Source organism: Bos grunniens, chromosome 28, assembly GCF_055505025.1.
Source record: "Bos grunniens cultivar Pamir isolate PY7600 chromosome 28, Bosgru_T2T1.0, whole genome shotgun sequence".
Classification (NCBI taxonomy): Eukaryota; Metazoa; Chordata; class Mammalia; order Artiodactyla; family Bovidae; genus Bos; species Bos grunniens.
Genome location: NC_141192.1, coordinates 40,860,990 through 40,880,910, shown reverse-complemented (window position 1 = coordinate 40,880,910; position 19,921 = coordinate 40,860,990). Strand labels below are relative to the sequence as shown.

At 43.8% G+C, this 19,921-nt stretch overlaps 1 protein-coding gene across 15 annotated transcripts in view; it reads right to left on the bottom strand.

Moving 5' to 3' along the window:
* The window catches only part of SIPA1L2 (signal induced proliferation associated 1 like 2), a 249,055-nt gene that overhangs the window by 109,036 nt on the left and 120,098 nt on the right, over nucleotides 1-19,921 (bottom strand). For all 15 annotated transcript variants that reach the window (XM_086381084.1, XM_086381087.1, XM_086381083.1 and 12 more), the window contains one exon: nucleotides 7,467-9,182. In XM_086381084.1, the coding sequence (XP_086237210.1) occupies nucleotides 7,467-8,943 (1,477 nt within the window). In that variant the 5' untranslated portion in view covers nucleotides 8,944-9,182. The remainder of the gene's footprint in view (nucleotides 1-7,466; nucleotides 9,183-19,921) is intronic.

The following is a 19,921-nucleotide window of genomic DNA, read 5'->3' as shown; positions in this document are numbered from 1 at the left end:
CCTATGGCAGTTGGATAAAGTAACAAAAACCTGTAGGGTTGCTACTCAAGAACCATATTTGTTTCTTCTTTCTTATTTTAAAGATTCTGATTGTAAATATATCATGAGAATTTATAACAAAATTTTTTTTAAATTAGGTAAATGATTTAAAAATTTTTTGATTTACAGAAAAGTTGAAAAGATAGGAGAGTTCTCTTATACCACTCACCCAGCTTTCAAGCTGTTAACACCTTACAAACTTTGGTTTATTTGTTCAATTAATGAACCAACAGTGATATATCATTATTAACTGAAGTCCATAGTTTGCTCAGATTTTCTTACTGTTTACCTGATGTCCTTTTCCTGTTTGAGGATCCCACCTAGGACACCATGTGACATTGTCATCCTGTCTCTTTAGGCTCCTCTAGAGTAACGGTTTCTCAGACATCCCTTTTTTTGATGACCATGGCAGTTTTGAGAAGTACTGGGCAGGGATTTTTCTAGAATGTACCTCAGCTGTGATCTGTTTAACGTTTTTCCTTAAACTGACTGAGGTTATGTGTTTGGAGAGGAAGATCACAGAAATGCCACTCCCATCGCATCAAGGGTATAAACCACCCACACGGTTTACTGCTGTTGATGCTGACCTGGATCACCTGCTGGGGTAGTGTGTGTCAGACTCGTTCCCTCTTCACACACCCTGCCCTTTACAGGTGAGTGAGCACAGCCCACATTTAAGTGGAGAAGGGGAAGGCTATGACTTAAATTTTTATAATGTTCCAAATTTTATAAAATGTAAACATTTTTATAATAACTTGCTTTTCAAGTAAAGATCTATTATTAACATGAATATTCATCAATATGTTTTACATGAGTAGGTTTATAGATATGAGACATAAATGTCTATTTCTGTGCTCCTGGCAAGTTCATAGGTCTTTTTTGTTTAAAGTAAAGCAAATACAGTCATTAACTCTCCTGCCCAGGGCATGGCTGGCAAACACCTGGCATCTCCCCATGCGCCCATGGGGGACTATGATCACTGACCATGACTCAGCATGCTAATGCAGCTCTGTACACAATGACAAAAGTGTCCACGAAGAAGCATGGGCACCCAAGGCAAGCTCCATGGCACCCAGCGGAGAAGGATACCTTTACACACGTTTATCTGCAAAGGAAAAGGCCTAGCAGGATAAAGAGGAACTGTTCCCGGGAATTCTCTCTCACAGACTGGAGTAGTTTTCCTTCTTTTTTCTTTGCTTCTCTACCTCTTCTTATTTTCCCACAGTGATCATACAACATTTATATGCCATTTAAAAATTATAAACCAAAAGAGCATATTAAAAAGCGAAGATATCACTTTGCTGACAAAGGTCCGTACAATCAAAGCTATGGTTTTTCCGTGTGTAGATGTGAGAGTTGGACCATAAAAAAGGCTGAGCACCCAAGACGATGCTTTCAAATTGTGGTACTGGATAAGACTCTTGAGAGTCCCTTGGACTGCAAGGAGATCAAACCAGTCAAGTCTAAAGGAAATCAACCCTGAATATTCATTGGAAGAACTGATGCTGAAGCTGAAGCTCCAATACTTTGGCCACCTGACGCCAAGAACAACTCACTGTGAAACACCTGATGCTGGGAAAGACTGAAGGCAAAGGGAGGAGGCGGCAGAGGATGAGATGGTTAGACAGTATCACTGATGCAACGGACAGGAATCTGAGCAAACTACGCGAGATAGTGAAGGACAGGGAGCCTGGTGTGCTGCAGTCCATGCAGTCCACGGGGTCGCAGAGACTCAGACACAACTTAATGACTGAACAACAACAACAAACCACCCCCACCAAAAAAAAAGAATATTGTCAATCTTAGTATTTTTCCCCCACATTCATAGAAACACACGTTCCTAAACCAGACAAGTGGCCTCCCAAGACAATGCTCCTAAAGACTCAGACACAATTCTGTCATTTCTCACTTCACTCCTGAGTCATCAAAGAAGTGCGGTTTTATCCTTCTATTTGACCTCTGTTCACCTCGAAGTGACTTATTTCACCTTCTGGAGTCATTCTTGTGTGTGTGACCTGAATTAAAGCACTGAACAGCTTTAGAACTCATCGGAGCAACTCTCCGGTGTACAACTACCTAAAAAGCACAGGACACACAGAAATCCACAGCCTTTCTGTGCTGTGCGAGTGGCTGTGGCTCCAGCCACACTGGGGACAGCCAGTTGCTCAGTAGCGGCTCTACGTGGCTCAAAGCCCCCGGGGGTCTGCCATGTTCCAAGGAAAGCTAAAGGATATTCCCACCAAGTCCACAGCAGGAATCTCCCTCCATCCAGGGGGCCTTAGTTCCCAGGAGGAAACCATAAGTTCACTAGTGTTCCATGATGTAAACAGCAGCCTAGCCCAAAGCACCCCGGTCATCACCAGTAGAAGGAAGGGACATTAGGGAGCATTCACCAGGCTGGCTACAATCCCCATGCTCTTTCCAAAAGCTGCTTCACTGAAGGCTACAGACGGATTTGCCCAGACAAGCAATGCTACCCACAGGGCACCATGGCAGGCCACTCCCCTACATAAATCCTTTTGCAAAGTTATTCAAAGCCGTTCGGTGACTCTGTGTCACAGGAATACACGTCGGCACAAAACACAGCCATTTCCTGTTAACTGCTCAGTAGAGAGTCCACCACCTTATTAGAGGTTGGGTCTTTAAACCTTTCCCAGAGACTGGGAGCCATGTCATTCTTTTGAAAATGAAGTTTCACAGAGAACAATGAAGAATCATGAAGGAAAATAAAAGGCATTCTGGAAAGGGTCAAAAGATTCCGTGACAGCCCTCTTCCAAAGAGAACTGAGCAAAGGGAAAAGAGAAAGGGTAAGAAAAAAGCTACCTACAAAAACACCCTCCCTATCTGGGCCAGTCTGCCTGGGGCCCCTGCTCCTGAACAATGCTGTTCCTCCAGTGTGTGACATGTTGGGGGTTATTCCAATGGTTGAAGCTGGTATGAATCTGGCTTGATGCAAAAATGAGGGGAAATCATTAATTCAATCATTGCACTTTATCTGGCAGACATATGCTTTTAAGCATGTGGTCCTTGGAAAAAGCCTGGCTCCATTCCCACACAGAGGAAGCCTTAGCCACCTGACCACCAGAAACCCGGGCTGCTGCCTCTGCCTTTAATCCTTAACGGCTAGATAGAGAGACCAGCCAGAGCATCAGCAGCTACTACTGTCACTGACTGCAATTTGAAGTCTCATGGGCCCACAGGAAAGAGCTAAATATAGGAGGAAGCAAGCACCATCCATGGCTACAGGAGCGAGCTGAGCACCAGGGCTGGGCAGGCTCTGATTCTGTCTCCTCCTGCTCCCTCCTGGCCCCAGGTCCCATTAGCTGTAAACAGAGTGCCCAGTACAGAACTGCAGCGCACAAGACAAAGGGCCTTGGCGATAGCTGCCCGGCACCCTCACTGTGCAGGCTTTGCTGAGTAGTCTAGGATTTAGCTGTCTGGCTCATTCGCAGACCCAGGGGGAGCCCAGCAAGCCCGAGCTTTCAAGCCACACGTCTACGCTGACCTACAACTCACCCACAGGTCCTCTGTGCTCAGATTTTTTTCTTTTTTATGTTTTATTTCACACTCAAATCCACCAAGTTTAATGGTGTCATTTCTGAAGTCCAAGAAAATCCTGAGAAGCAAATCAGAAAAAGTGGAGAAAATAAGCCACTCACAGACAGCTCTTTCTAATCATCAGGAAGTGACAGTAAGAGTTCAAGAGAAAAACTACAAAAAGCAGTTAAGAGGATTAACAGAATCTGGCAAACTTAAATCATCTCTTGGAATAGACCCTAAGGACATTAAATGGATCAGAGGGTGGCAACCTTGGGTGCAGAAAACATTGGTTTTTTATTCTGTATACACTCTGTAGACTTACTACACTAAGATATGCAAAGGAATGCAAATGAGATGCCAGCAGTATCTGTATAAATATGCATCATACATAAACACATATATATCCTTTTTTTTACATTCTGATGTTTTAAAGGGTGAATCACAAAAACTACTTACTAAACTCAATTTGCCAGCATGACTCACTGCCTAAGGATTTCAGGGTGTAATAAGTCTAAGAGACTATTTTATCACTAGCATCGACAGCCATAGCTTCATCAATTTAAAAAAAAAAAGAGCTTAAGCAGGAAGTCTGTTTCTCCATGGTTCAGTTCAGTTCAGTTGTTCAGTCATGTCCGACTCTTTGCGACCCCATGAACTGCAGCACGCCAAGCCTCCCTGTCCATCACCAACTCCCGGAGTTCACCCAAACTCATGTCCATCGAGTCAGTGATGCCATCCAGCCATCTCATCGTCTGTTGTCCCCTTCTCGTCCTGCCCCCAATCCCTCCCAGCATCAGAGTCTTTTCCAAAGAGTCAACTCTTCACATGAGGTAGCCAAAGTACCGGAGTTTCAGCTTTAGCATCCAAAGAACACCCAGGGCTGATATCCTTTAGAATGGACTGGTTGGATCTCCCTGCAGTCCAAGGGACTCTCAAGAGTCTTCTCCAACACCACAGTTCAAAAGCATCAATTCTTTGGCGTTCAACTTTCTTCACAGTCCAGCTCTCACTGGAAAAACCATAGCCTTGACTAGATGGACATTTGTTGCCAAAGTAATGTCTCTGCTTTTGCATATGCTATCTAGGTTGGTCATAACTTTCCTTCCAAGGAGTAAGAGTCTTTTAATTTCATGGCTGCAATCACCATCTGCAGTGATTTTGGAGCCCCCAAAAATGAAGTCTGACACTGTTTTCACTGTTTCCCCATCTATTTGCCATGAAGTGATGGGACCAGATGCCATGATCTTAGTTTTCTGAATGTTGAGCTTTAAGCCAACTTTTTCACTCTCCTCTTTCACTTTCATCAAGAGGCTTTTTAGTTCCTCTTCACTTTCTGCCATAAGGGTGGTGTCATCTGCATATCTGAGGTTATTGATATTTTTCCCAGCAATCTTGATTCCAGCTTGTGCTTCTTCCAGCCCAGCATTTCTCATGATGTACTCTGCATAGAAGCTAAATAAGCAGGGTGACAATATACAGCCTTGACGTACTCCTTTTCCTATTTGGAACCAGTCTGTTATCCCTTTCCAAAAACAACTACACTTCTACCTTGAGAGCATCCATGAGCAGAGTTTTATAATGCATTGCCCCTGAGGGCCATGATTTATTTCTGGCATAGACTAAAGAGAAGGTCCAGGGTTCTGTGAGTTCACTGGCTCTAAGGCAACAGCTCACATTGGTGATACTGAGGGACCAGGGCTGAGATGGGACTGCAGGGGACATAGCCAGGGAACCAACATGTTGACAAAATTATTTCAGTCATACCACGTCATCAGTACAAGAACAACTCAAAGTATATGACCAGTCACCATTCCAGTGTCTGCTTATTTAGCTATGGGTACTTATCAACATTACATTCACTTCATTAATTTATATGACTTCATAATATTGTGATTATGGATTGGTTAAATTTAGATTGATGCAAAATTAGGGGAAATTTATTCATTTAATAATTATTCATTTATTCATTTAATAAATGTAAGCATGTAGTCCCTAAGAAGGCCCCAGGGACTATGTGGATGGAGTGACCTTCTGAGGTCAGAATTATATCATCTCATGGAACAGATCCTAAGGACATTAAATGGATGAGAAGGTGGCAAGCCTGGGCACAGAAAACATCGGCTCTTTACTCTGTATACATTGTGTAGGCTTACTACACTAAGATATGCAAAGGAATGCAAATGAAATGCTGGCAGTAAGTATTCACTGACCTAACCCCAAACCTAACCCCAAAATAGCTGGAGTCAGACTGCAGACAAGCATTCTGAAGATAGAAACCAATACTAAACAAATTGAGAGTGTAGTCAGCCCGAACTTATTCATGCCAGTGGCAGGATGGTTTCCTCATGAAGGAACAGGAGAGCCTCCCCCAGCTGGCTGGGCCACCTCCACCACCTCAGCGCTCTAAGGGGAATGTCAGGGTGGAGGGGGTGGCAAGGGAACCTCGTACAGAAAAAGAAGCCCCAGAGAGTATGTCGTGAAGGAAGGGGAAAGGAAGGCAGTCACACCCACTAAGAAGGTGGGGTGAGAGTCCCTGGGTGTTTGACTCCACATGTTTTACTTGTGTGTGTTTAAAACATGTTTCTCTGTAGGTCTCTGACACAGAGTGGATTCTCATGTCTCTGGAATAATTGAGGACACATTGAAAGGCTGAAGACTGAATCACATCATTTCTTGTACTTTTTTTTTTGGCCATGCCACACATCCTAAAATATCACATGGTATTTTAATGCCCTGACCAGGGATCGAACCCATGCCCCTGGCATTGGAAACATGGGGTGCTAACCGCTGGACGACCAGGGAAGTCCTCAACTACGTGACTTCTGAGGGACGTATCCTTCAAGGACATACAAACAAAAGCAAACACGAATTGTCAGATATTACATGTACGTAAAGAATTTCTAAAATAACAATAGCAAAGAATTATTTGTATCTTAACCTTTAAGCCTATTTGTAAAAACACAAGAAACCTAAATCTGCCCGTCCTACTGATTTATACATTCAAACATTCTTTCAACAAGATTTGCTCAACACTTCCAATATGCAAAACAATGCAGCAGGAGCTGTGAAGACATAAAATTTAAAAGATGAAGCCAAGGCACAGGAGAAAAATACAGAAAAAGCTAGAGGCAAAAGAACAAGAATTATTCATTGTTCACAGTATGAAAGACTGCAGAGGATGAAAGAGCAATAGACTCCATCAATGAAGGCACCCTAAACGGAGTAAACTTAAATGGAGTCTGGGGTCTGTGATGTTCACAAATTGGCTGCGAGAAGGAAAGAGTAGGTGTTTCCATATCAGGGACCAGGAATCAGTGAAGGAAGGGAACTGGGGATCTCTAAAGAAGAGATAAGGGAATTCCCTGACAGTCAAGTGACTAGGGGGCTTCCCTGGTGGCTCAGTTGATAAGGAACCCACCTGTCAATGCAGGAGATGCAGGTTCGATCCCTGGGTCAGGAAGATGTCCTGGAGAAGGAAATGACAACCCACTCCAGTACTCTTGCCTGGGAAATCCCATGGACAGAGAAGCCTGGAGGGCTACAGTCCATGGGGTCACAAAAGAGTCATACATGACTTAGTGACTGAACAACAAACAATAAGTGGTTAGGACTTCTGAGTCTCCACTGCAGGGGGCACTGGTTTAATTCCTGGTTGGCGAACTAAGATCCAGCATGCTGCACAGTGTGGCCAAAAGGTTTAAATTGTTTTTTTTTTTTTTAATAAGGAAGGATCAGTCCAACAACGGTGGAGGCCCCATGATACAGAACAAGCTCAAGCCCAGGGGACAACGGCCTCAGACCCCCTGACGGTGAGGATCTGACACAAAGTCACACGTTCCAAGTGGCCCCAGGGAGGGACCCCGGGACACACGGGGGTGTGTCTTACCTTTGCCATAGAAGAACTTGCGGTAGTAGTAGGCCCCCAGGTCGATGTGCTCAATGACATAGCGCTTCACCTTCTCCCTGTGGATGGGCTGGTTCTCCCTGGGCACCTCCAGGACTGAGACGCCTGCGTTGGTACAGTGAGAGCTGAGCGAAGACTCGAAGGAGCAGCTCTCCCCAGAACTGAAGGATGACGAGTTGGCCCTGGACAGGGCGATCCTCCGGTCGCCTTCCCCGCCTGTCTCATTCCGGAAGTAAGGGCAGCTGAGGACCAAGTCGTTGCTCTTCCCGTCACCCTCATCGGCATCGAGGTTCTCTTTGGAGTTGAGGTCCTCCTTGCTCCCCAGCGGGGAGTCGCAGCTGCCCGGCGGGCCGGCTGGCATCTGAGTTTGGGATGCCGCTGAGGCCCCGGTGGTGATGTTCTTCCTCTTGCCCACGTTCGCCCTCGTGGCCATGGCTTCGTTGATGTTGAACAAGATGCTCTGGACATCATAGTGTGCAAAACAGCGCTGGCAGTTCCAAGGGCGGACCCCCCTCTCAAGACGCCCATCTTCCAGCTCGCAGGCGAACTTGAATGTCTCATGTTCACTTTTCACAGCCCGAAGCTTGCGGAAGAGGGACGTTTCCACTGACTCTGACTTCAACCTCCGTTTGAAAGGCTTGTCCCTGTCTCTCCCCAGGAGGAGGGCGCTGTCCATATAATCTAATCCTGAGATGCGTACGAACTCGCCTCTAGAAATCTGTGCTGCGGCGTGAAGGCTGGGGGAGATGGCTGGGTCGCAGGGGAAGAACTCGGGGAACCCAAAAGGGGCCATGGCCTTGTGGTCATAGTTCTCCAGCCGATACCCTCGAAGCATAGCAAAAAAGTTCTCCCCTGACAAGCCCTGCCGGTCGATGGACGACGTGCTTCCGTACTCCCTGTGCAGGGCAGCCCCTGTATTGGGGTTCACTGCATTTTGGTCTAAGACGTCTTCTGCGTCGATGTCACTGATGGTAACATCACTATTGCTTCTCTGTCTTATGGGGTGCAGTCCTCTTTGTGGGGAGTGCACAAAGATGTCCCCAATGGTATACTTTGCCTCCACGAAGTCCAGGTCGAGCGGCTCCTCCTGCTGGCCCTCGCTCCCATCATTCTGCCCATTGTGTATAATGGACGTGACACTTTCATAGCTGGTCTGGGACCGGCTTTCCCACAAGGTCTTGCAGGTCAGCTCCTTGGAGCAGTCCTTTTTAGGAGGCCACTCAGACACCCTTGCTCTCACACCCATCTTGGGCACGGCCGGGGTACCATTAGCTGGACCACCACTCTCATTGGAACTGGAGGCAGTTAAAGAAGTGGTGGGTCCCATGTTGCCATTGATGGCTTTAAATTTTCGAGCAAAATAATCATCTGACTGCATGATTCTGGGAGGATCCTTGAACTTCGAACAGGCTCTGCCGAGCTTGTGCTTTTCTTCTTGTGACTGCCTGGGGTCACTCATGTCTGCCAAAGCAAGGAGCTCCAAGTCCCACCAGAAAGACTGCTGTAGATCTAATTACATTGTTATTTACAAAGGCTTCTTCTAGAGTTGTATTTCTTCTTGTTAACCAAAAGCAAACAACATCCTCAGAGTATGGTTCCCCCAAAACCAACTTGCTTCTCAGTCTGTAATAATTTTGTACACCTCCATCCTCTCCAACAGCATCCCTTAAGACAACTGGCCAGGAGTGCTTCCTTCACCTGAATTAAAAAACAGAAAATAGCCATTAACAATCACTGCAGCTCAAGTTCAACCCATTCCCCATACAGCTTCTTATCTGCCCTTCTCTCCAATTCCCCCCAAACTGTCAGGAAGTTGCACGGTTCCATATCATGCTCCTCTTTTCTCCAAACACTCTGCCCTCTCACTCTACTTGGCAGCCTAGAATTTACATCACACAGTCAAGCAGCACCCTCCCACCATGGGCCCACATCTGAGCAAAGAGTGCTTCCTCTGTTTCCATAATACCCGCATTCACACTGCCACAGCAGCTTCTCCTATACTCTTCTGGTTTACCGATCAGTCTCCTCCACTAGTGAACTGGAAACTCCCCTAAGCCAGGAGCCACGCCCTTCATCTCCATATCAACATTATCTAATGATGTAGCTGGGCTTAACTCAGTTAACCAAGCAACATTTCAATTAGTTACAAGAGTAACACAATCCTAATGCCATTGTTTGAGTACTCTTAAACTGAAACAGGTAAACTCAAAATGTCCAGCAGCAAAAAGGTCTGTATCAGGCATTAACAATGAGTTTTCAGAATGTTTTCTTGCAAGCAGATAGGAACTCACACTCTCCTGACAGTGAGGAGTTTCTAAGAATCTGGTGTCAGATTCTTAATCTACTGGATAGTACAGAGAACTCTGCTCCATGTCAAGTGACAGCATGGCTGGGCGGGGAGTTTAGGGGAGAATGGATACACGTATATATATGGCATGTATGTAATACATGTGATGCAATACATGTATTAATTTCTCTATAATTTAGATTATCATCAAATCTGTTCCTAGAAACAGAAAAAATGACCACTGAGAAATGAAAGAAAACAACTTCTGGCCTGATAGTTCTCTGCGAAAACGGTATTTGCTGCGCATCTGAAACTATCACAACACTGTTGATCAACTCTACTGCAGTAAAAAATAAAATGTTAAGGAAGAAAAAAAGAATCTGGTGCCTAAACAAGTATAGCTTTCTAGTTCATTATGCCAATAGCAACTTGACAAATGTGTGCGGGAAAATAGAAGCTTAGAGACTTAAAACATGATTCACCTTTGTGGCCGGTAGAAAACTTGACCTCATTAACTCTCCTCTTTAATTATAAATAATTTTTCAATTTATTCTGTTTTTAATTAAACAAAAATATTTTCCAGGTATTACATATTTCCTGAACTCATGGCTGTCAAGGTATCTTACTGCTGGATAAGGAATAAAAAAACAGAATGATTTTACTTCTTCTGAAAACAGTGACGAGAATAAAGGCATAATATAGCTAGCTGCTTTCCCTCAGCCTTCACCAAAGCATAAAAAACAACTGCAGTTCAGTCAGGAGTAATGTTAAAATTCTGAATAGCTAAACAGTGTAAGGACTCATTCCAATGGGTTCTTAATGACTTTCTGATGACCATGTGGTGATCTCCAGAAATAGCAGATATTATGATGGCAGCTTGCTTTCTTCTCCATTGGAGAAAAATAATAATAACTTAGAGTGGGCATGACAACATGCTGTCTGCACCCAGGGCAGCTTCATAACTGGGGGAATAATGATATTCTAGAATGGGGAAACCGAGGGGTAGTGAGCAGACAGATGCTTTCCATGGACTCAACAGCCCGGGGTCTGCCCAGGGTGCTCAGAGAGGGACCAGAGCTGAAAGCATCTTTTCTATTTCACTTACAAGTATTATATTTCAAAGAACCACAGATGATTCTGAATTATAGTTATGCCCTCTATGATTTATATTATCACCAAATCCTTTCCTGGAAACTGAAAAAAATGACAACTGAGAAATCAAAGAAAACAACTTCTGGCCTGTTAGGTCTCTGCTGAAATGGTACTTGATTTACTGTAGCAGGTGTCTACGTGAGGTATGCATTCTATTGATAAGTCCGCGGCTTCCTGAACACTCAACACAACCTGAAAAGGTAAGAATGACGTCTAACAGTTGGCACAGAGCTATGTGAATTCTAGAGGCATTAATGTGACCCTCCTTTTCAGTATCTACTACTAATCTGTATCCCTGCTACAGAAGAAAGAACCATGCCCTACTAAGGATCCAGTTCCAAGCACTGAACTGTGATGTTTCTAGAAATACAATCAGGAACTAAGTGCTCACCACCTCAACAATAACAAAATGCACCAAAAGAAACCAGGAAAGAAGGAATGAAAAAAGATAAAAGTTGAAATTAATGGGATGGGGATAGAAAAAACAGACACATCCAAAAGGGGGATTTTTTTAGTCTTTATTTTCTTTTTAATTTTAATTTTTTTAACGCCGAAAACATTTTGTATTGGGGTCCAGCCAATTAACAATTTTGTGGTAGTTTCAGGTGAACATAGAAGGGACTCAGCCATACGTATACATGTATCCGTTCTCCCCCAAGCTTTTTTTGAAGAGTAAGAAAATGGATACACTCCTTCCCAAATCTGAAATAAGGGAAAGAAAGAATAATCTTACACAAGTTTGGAAATGAGAGAGGAGACATGATCACACACACACGTCTAAGTGAAATAAAACTAAATGAAAAAGAACTGTACCACAAACAACTCTACAGTAACAAATTCAGAAACACAGAAGAAACTAAGATTTCCTGGCAAAATACAAACTCCCTAAACTGATCCAAGAATGGAAATTTTAAACAACGCGATTACACTGAAGAGGACAGAAATATCACCACCCCTTTATTCTCCCATTTGGGCTTCCCTGGTGGCTCAGGGGTAAAGAACCCACCTGTAACTCGTTGGGAAGATCCCCTGGAGCAGGAAATGGCAACCCACTCCAGTATTCCTGCCTCAAGAATTCCATGAACAGAGGAGCCTGGTGGGTTACAGTCCACGGCGTGGCAAAGAGCTGGACACGACTGAGTGAGTGAGCACACACACAGCACACACACCACGTTTCACGTTTTCCACTAACAACTCAAAGTGCTCAAAGTCAGACAGTTCTTGACAGAGTAACTGAATAATGCACTTAATCTAAAGCTGCAGCAGAACTCCTGCCAATCCCTTCCTGCCACCTTGTACTCCTGGCCACATTTTCCAGCTTGCCGTAGTTCCCCAAATGAATCTCTAATGACAGAACTATAGAGGGCACCTTTCTTTTAAGAGTATTACTAAAATAGTCATATATTTTAACACTGTGATAAAAATAAAACACCTCAAAACAATGACAGCATTTGTTTTTCAGTAAGCTAAGTGAGAAATCGTTATATCATGTAATTACAAAAGTACTGTGGTTCATGGGGAAGAACTGAAACCAGTGTCTTTGAAAAGCAGATGTCAAGACAGACAGAATGGCAAAGGCACTGAAGCGGGTGAAGAGCAGAGAGAAAACAATGGAGAGAATGAAAAGCCAAAGCATGAGCTGGAGTGACCTCTGGAACAATCCAGAATCTGGATTTCTCACTCTGGTTGAGAGGGAGACAGAGCCGGGCACAAGTGTGTGCACATACACAGGACACGCTATACCAGGGAACCAGCCCTGCGTGTCTTTTACCCCACAGATGAGAAAGGAAGGGTCCCGGATCAAGCTGTCTGGCTTATAGATAGGAGCCTGAAACACAAGACCTCTCTGTTTCTCATTATTTTTAGCTTTTTCCCTAGTTCTAGCCTTCTTCCTGTTTTCATAGAGCATGCAGTTCAGACGTTTCTAAAAGACAGGGATTCACACTCTTAGTAGCAAGTACCTGAAAGCCATGAAGGTGTGATCCAGGAAGCATCCTGGAAACACCTGCATGCAACTCTGTTCTTTGTACTGATCAAATATTTATAATTCTCTGTGCTCAAATCTCAGAGAAGGCAATGGTAACCCACTCCGGTACTCTTGCCTGGTCGCTAAGAGTCGGACACGACTGAGCGACTTCACTTTCACTTTTCACTTTCATGCATTGGAGAAGGAAATGGCAACCCACTCCAGTGTTCTTGCCTGGAGAATCCCAGGGACGGGGGAGTCTGGTGGGCTGCCGTCTCTGGGGTCGCACAGAGTCGGACACGACTGAAGCAACGTAGCAGCAGCAGCAGCAGCAGTGCTCAAATCTACAATGAATTTCAAGAGTAGGGCAGCGTGCCATGCAGCTGACTGTCATGATTCCCAAAATGATGGAAGGGATAGGAAAAGGATGACATTTCAGAGAAGAGTCTTGAAACGGTAGCCTGCAGAAATGCGAGGGCTCTGACTGGCCTCCAGACAAAGCAGAGAGCACAAAGTCACAGGCCAGCACCACTTCAGAACTGGGAAAATGCAACCCACAAAGCACCGAACTCTCTTTACCCAAAGTCGTGCAGCGGGGTGTTTAGTCTGTGACACTAGTGTGAAATACAAGCCAATTATCAAGGTTGGTCCTGTCCTTGTCATCCCCTGTCCCATTCCCCGTAGCAGCCGCTGAAAGACCTTCTTGCCCCAGCATCTCAGCAAAAACTGCAGCTTCTTACTTCTTAGATAACAAAGAAGCCAACCCATTTCTTTTGACTTCTGTCATCACTTAATGAACTTACCCTCTTCTGACCCTGTTTCCCCAGACAGCACGCTCCCTTTCCTTGAGTGCGTTTTTAATGTCAAGGACATCCTCCCCTAATAGTTTCCAATTATTCTTACATGACATTAAATTCTATGGATTTTGCTCTTGAGGGGGGGAAAAAAATCAGAAGGTGTAACCAGTACTCTGTGAGCGTTTTAAAATCTACATGCAAAGCTGTCTGACTTCACAGGTGGTGGGGCAGCCTTGAGAGAGAGGGCTGAAGACCCAGCAAAAGGCCACTCAGAGAAACTAAAGAATTTCAGAGCCAGAAGGACCAAGGTATTCTCATTCTAATGGTCTTGGTAATAATTTTTCAAGGACAGAAATGGAGAAAATGTGATATTTAAGCATAGTTGTGTTTAAATAGAATGTTTTTCCAAGTTTTCCATGAGACATCAGTGAGTCTTCAAGAGCAATAATATAGTTACATTTGAGCCACTTACCAGGACTGCATCTGTAGCAAATGGATTGAAAACCACAAAATACTCAAATTGCAAGCCTCATTCGGGGAAAAAACGGTTAAAATTATATGACAGATTTATAATAAAATATAACTACCATAAAAACATGCATCTTTCATGCTCATATTCTATGGATTCTAACACTAACATGTATATCTGAGTAGTCCATCCTCTCTGTGGCCAGGAAGACGATAGAGGTGAGGTGAGTTCATGCACAAGGTCTAAGCACCTGAAGCACACGTCTCATATCACTATGTTCAAGCACATTCAGCCTGGTATCAGTGAAGCCATGACTAAGGAGCTATAAAACAATCCATTAACCTGAATCTTTATCATAGTAGACCAAGAACATCAAGGACATGAAAAAAATTTGACAAATGGGCTACTATCCCATAATGATGATCATAAATGGATATAGACAGTTCATAATAACCATATTTTGGTCGACCTGGAGAAGGGCATAGCAGCCCACTCCAATATTCTTGCCTGGAGAATCCTATGGACAGAGAAGCCTGGCAGGCTGCAGTCCATGGGGTCGCAAAGAGTCAGACACAACTGAGTAACTTAGCAACACACAGCACGTACGGACATGAAAATTCATTCTTAGCCATTTATCTTGAATTAAACATTCAGTTCAGTTCAGTCTCTCAGTCGTGTCCGACTCTTTGTGGCCCCATGGACTGCAGCACGCCAGGCTTCCCTGTTCATGACCAACTCCTGGAGCTTGCTCAAACTCATGTCCACTGAGTCAGTGATGCCATCCAACCATCTCATCCTCTGTCGACCCCTTCTCTTCCCGCCTTCAATTTTTCCCAGCATCAGGGTCTTTTCCAGTGAGTCAGCTCTTCCCATCAGGTGGACAAAGTACTGGAGTTTCAGCTTCAACATCAGTCCTTCCAATGAATAATCAGGACCGATTTCCTTTAGGATGGACTGGTTGGATCTCCTTGCAGTCCAAGGGACTCTCAAGAGTCTTCTCCAACACCACAGTTCAAAAGCATCTATCCTTTGGCGCTCAGCTTTCTTTATAGTCCAAGTCTCACATCCATACATGACCACTGGAAAAACCATAGCCTTGACTAGATGGACCTTTGTCGACAAAGTAATGTCTCTGCTTTTTAATACGCTGTCTAGGTTGGTCAAGACTTTTCTTCCAAGGAGTAAGCGTATTTTAATTTTATGGCTGCAGTCACCATCTGCAGTGATTTTGGAGCCCCCAAAATAAAGTCTGCCACTGTTTCCACTGTTTTCCACTGAATTAAACATTGGGATGGTACAAAAGATAAATATTTGGGGAAATAAGAATATTAAAAAAGAGAAAAATTCATCTTCTGAGGCTTCATAACATAGGAGTACCCTACAATTTGTGGTGAATAATTCTTTTGGAAGGGGTACTTTTCACACTGATGTCAAACAATTTTTCAAAGCACTCCATGTTGCTATTTGGAAGACTTTCTCAAGTGATGGCCTTAGAAAAGCAATACCTTTGGTGTAGTTAAGGACTTCTTCATCAAAGTAAAGTAAAAAATGTCTGAAGGATTCAGTCTCCACTGGATCTCTGTACTGTGACTCTACCTGATGCTGAATCAGAATCCATGTTTCACATATAATATGGAATAAAAAGTAACACAAATGAACGTACATAACAAAACAGGAACAGACTCACAGACATAGAAAACACTGCTGCTGCTGCTGCTGCTACGTTGCTTCAGTCATATCCGACTCTGTGCGACCCCATAGACGGCAGCCCACCAGGCTCCCCCGTCCCTGGGATTCTCCAGGCAAGAACACTGGAGTGGGTTGCCATTTCCTTCTCCAATGCATTAAAAATGAAAAGTGAAAATGAAGTCGCTCGGTCGTGTCCGACTCTTAGCAACCTCATGGACTGTAGCCTACCAGGCTCCTGTGTCCATGGGATTTTCCAGGCAAGAGTACTGGAGTGGGGTGCCATTGCCTTCTCCGAGAAAACAAACTAGCAGTTACCAATGGAGAAGAGGAAGGGAGAGGGGCATATCAGGGGTATGAGACACAAACTACTATGTACTAGTTAAGAAACAAGGCTATATTGCATAGTAGGGGGAATTACAGCCATTATTTTATAATAAATTTAATAGATTATAATCTGTAAAAACACTCAATCTCTATGTTATACACCTGAAACTAACATAATTTTGTAAATATACTATGCTTCAATAAGATTATATCAATTGTAATTATTCTAATTCCTCAAATTCTTTAATCAATAAAAATGACTTTTAATGATTAAAAAAAAAAAATCTGCGCTCCATAAAAGGGTCAAACCAAAGGTTTCTTAGGTGGAGCTCTTATGTGACTTTCCAAGTGAAGTGGTCACATGCTCCACCAGAGAAGGGTTCTGGCCCACTCTGTTCACTGCTGAACAGGGCCTGGCACTTAGCTGGCACTCATGATTAGCTTCATCCATCCATCTAAACTGCAATGGCTGCAAATCAAACTACCCCAAAGTACTGACTCAACATACTATCATGACACATCTATCAGGGCACAGTGATTCTGGATTCTTCTCTTTTTTTGGTTTCTTGGCTGACCCCTCCTCTGATTTTCTTCAAGAGTTGATGCTCCTCAGGGATTATTCGAGGCTGCCTTCTCTTTTAATTCTGTCCATTTTTCTTGGCAACTCTAGCAGTTTCATGCGAATTTCTATGCTGAGGGATGTCTCCATGACCACAGGGCCATGCTGAGCTGTGACAGCTCACACCCTCCAGCACAGCCCCTAAGCATCTGCTCCCCCATCGCCCCATGCCCAGCTCAGGAATGGCACTGCCAGCCACCAAGGCCCACGCCAAGCAGCCAGGACTCACCCAGCCCTCTGCTCACAGTCCGCGTGTAAACTGCGACCTGTCGGCTTGACTTTCCGACTGTTCTCAAATCCACGCAGACCATGCCGTCTCAACTGCCACCACCACTCTTATTTTTCCTAGATTATCCTAAAACGCATCACTAATTCCTCAACACAGGTCACGCAGGGTCTGGCCCATGAGTAGCTATCCAGCCCCTTGTCCTGCGGCTCGAACCCCACCCCAGGCCCACGCATGCAGCCCTTCATTTGACTTTGCTCAGGGGGATCTGCACAGGGTGGCCCCTGCCCAAACGCTCTGCAAGACTTCTTCCCTCCACTCTACTAATAGGTGTCAGAAGTGAGAGCTCAGTTCATAGATTAGTCCTCTGGAAGCCTTCTCAAATTTTACCGCTGATTCAAAAGTTATCTCAATGCAGGCTCCCCTAGCAACCTGCCTCCTTTCTCACCCTATATTAACACCATACACACTATTTTACACCAGCCTGCTCACATGTCACAAACCCCCTCTAGACCCTCAGTTCTGGGCAGGCAGAGAGACTGCTTTGTACGCGATGCTCAGCAAGCAGCCAGGCTCTACCACAGGCTAGCTGAGACCACAGCAAAGTGACTTATCCTTTCTGACCCTCAGTTTCCTATCTGTATAATGGGAATAATCCTTTGATATCAAAGTATCAGCCTAAAGATTTGATTAGATCCAAATGCCAAGTGCTTGTCTCTATGTTTCCTAAATTCAAAGTCTGAAAGAATATTAGTGGGAAGAATCGATCTATATCTCAATGAATATTTATTGATAAACTGACTTCAAGCAGCTAAAACGAGTTCAACACATCACTGTCCCCAAAGAGTACAGTCATGGTTATAAACCTAACACAGCTACTGTTAACAGATTTACGTGCAAAGACTAACAGAACACAAAGCAGAAACTGAACTGCAATAGCTAAGCTGATTCTCCAAGAGGCAAACAGAAGCTTCCGGAAGATGATCTCAATCTTCAGTCATGTGCCAATTGCTTCCCAACTACAACTGCTAATTAAAACAATGTTAGGGGGACTTCACTGGTGGTGCAGTAGCTAAGACTCCATGTTCCCTGTGAGGGTGCCTGGGTTCGATCCCTGGTCAGGGAACTAGATTCCACATGCCACAACTACGGGTCCACACGCCACATGAAAGATTTCGCACGCCACAGTAAAGATCAAAGATTCTGGGGTGCCTCAACTAAGACCCGGACCAGCCAAATAAATGATAAACACATATTTAAAAAGTTATTTTAGAGACCACAACTGAAGCCCACCAGGCTCCTCTGTCCATGGAATTCTCCAGGCAAGAGCACTGGAGTGCGTTGCCATTCCCTTCTCCAGGGGATCTTTCCAACCCAGGGACCGGACACAGGTCTCCTGGATTGCAGGCAGACTCTTTACCATCTGGGAAGATTCACAACTGTATTACAACAAGATTATTCTGGAGTTGGAACTTCCAGTGTGTCAATAAAAAATAGTAACTCACTCCTGGTATAGTAAGCAACTTTCAGCCATCCCTCCATCCATGCATGTGTATGTCAAGAGAGAATAAACAAAGACCCATTTTCTGAAATGGAATATTTTGATCATGGAATTTTTCCAAGGAGACAGATGAACAGCTGTGGGTATTGACTATTTCCCATTAAATCTTTTAAATCAGAAAGAGATAAAAAGAGATGGCTCTGCACCTCTTTCCCTCAGGAGGTTATTAGTTATGGCATTTTTTCAGTCATGTGGCCCCTGACTTACAGATGACACAGTAGGAAATCAGACGTTCCAATTAATAATTTAAGCTGAGGCATTTGTGTCTTAGGAAAACATAGGAAAAGAAGAAAAGAATTCCTATTTGGTGCCAAGTGATTTAGACTGTACCTCTGTTATCTGCATTTAAATATCATAGAAAATAATCTGTTCTATTATCTAAATGAAGGTTTAATGACACTAGGTGACCAAGACAGGGACCTGAGCATTTTATAATAAAAACCTGGGAGGCTGGAGCCCTAAAAACTACATTTAGGGATCTTTCCTATTGTTTACCTGAAAGAGAAGCAATCTTCTCACTTTCTTCTCACTCCTGGTATTTTCTAATGAATCCACAGTGAAAACTCTTGTAGAGCAAAGGATCTGTCTCACCTCGCTCAACAAAACTAAAATCAACCAATACTATTGAAAACTGAACTAAGCGTACAAAGCAGCTACCTTCAATGCGTTCTTTGTTAAAACCCAACAAGTAGACCAGAAAACCATTCAATCTGAGGATGCTTCCTTTCAATTGAACATAAAGGACATGAAAAGAAAACTGCACCAACCTAGACAATAGTCTAGTATTTGATTTTTCAGAAATAGTAATTTTAGCAGCAAATACACAACAAACTCCATTCACTAATCACACACTCTCCAAGCTATCTTCTCATTGTGCTCGTTTATCTGAATTACAGGATACTGAGTTTTGCTGAACAGCTTTATGAGGTTTATTGTGTGATACAAAAACCCTTTTGTTACTCCAGTAAATAAATGTATTCAGTTTTATTAGGCCCTGGACTGGATGCTGGGGGGCCTGAGGGAGCATTAAACATGAATGACAGAGCTTCTTAATCCTCAAGAAGCTTTTTAGCTGGGTGAGAAATGCACATGCATTACAAGTAATAGGAGAAACGCAGCTAAAAAAACAGGACCCCACTTCTGACACTATTTGCAGAAGGCACCCTCTCTGAACACCATTAAAGACAACTGTACAATACATTTGACTCATACTCATCACCTGAAAAATCTCCCTAAGAAATAAGAGATGTGGGAGAAAACATGTATAGAGAGATATTCACTCCAGAACTTTAAGACGGAAAATTATGACACAAGTTTAACAGCCAGTGTGTGCATGCATACCCAACC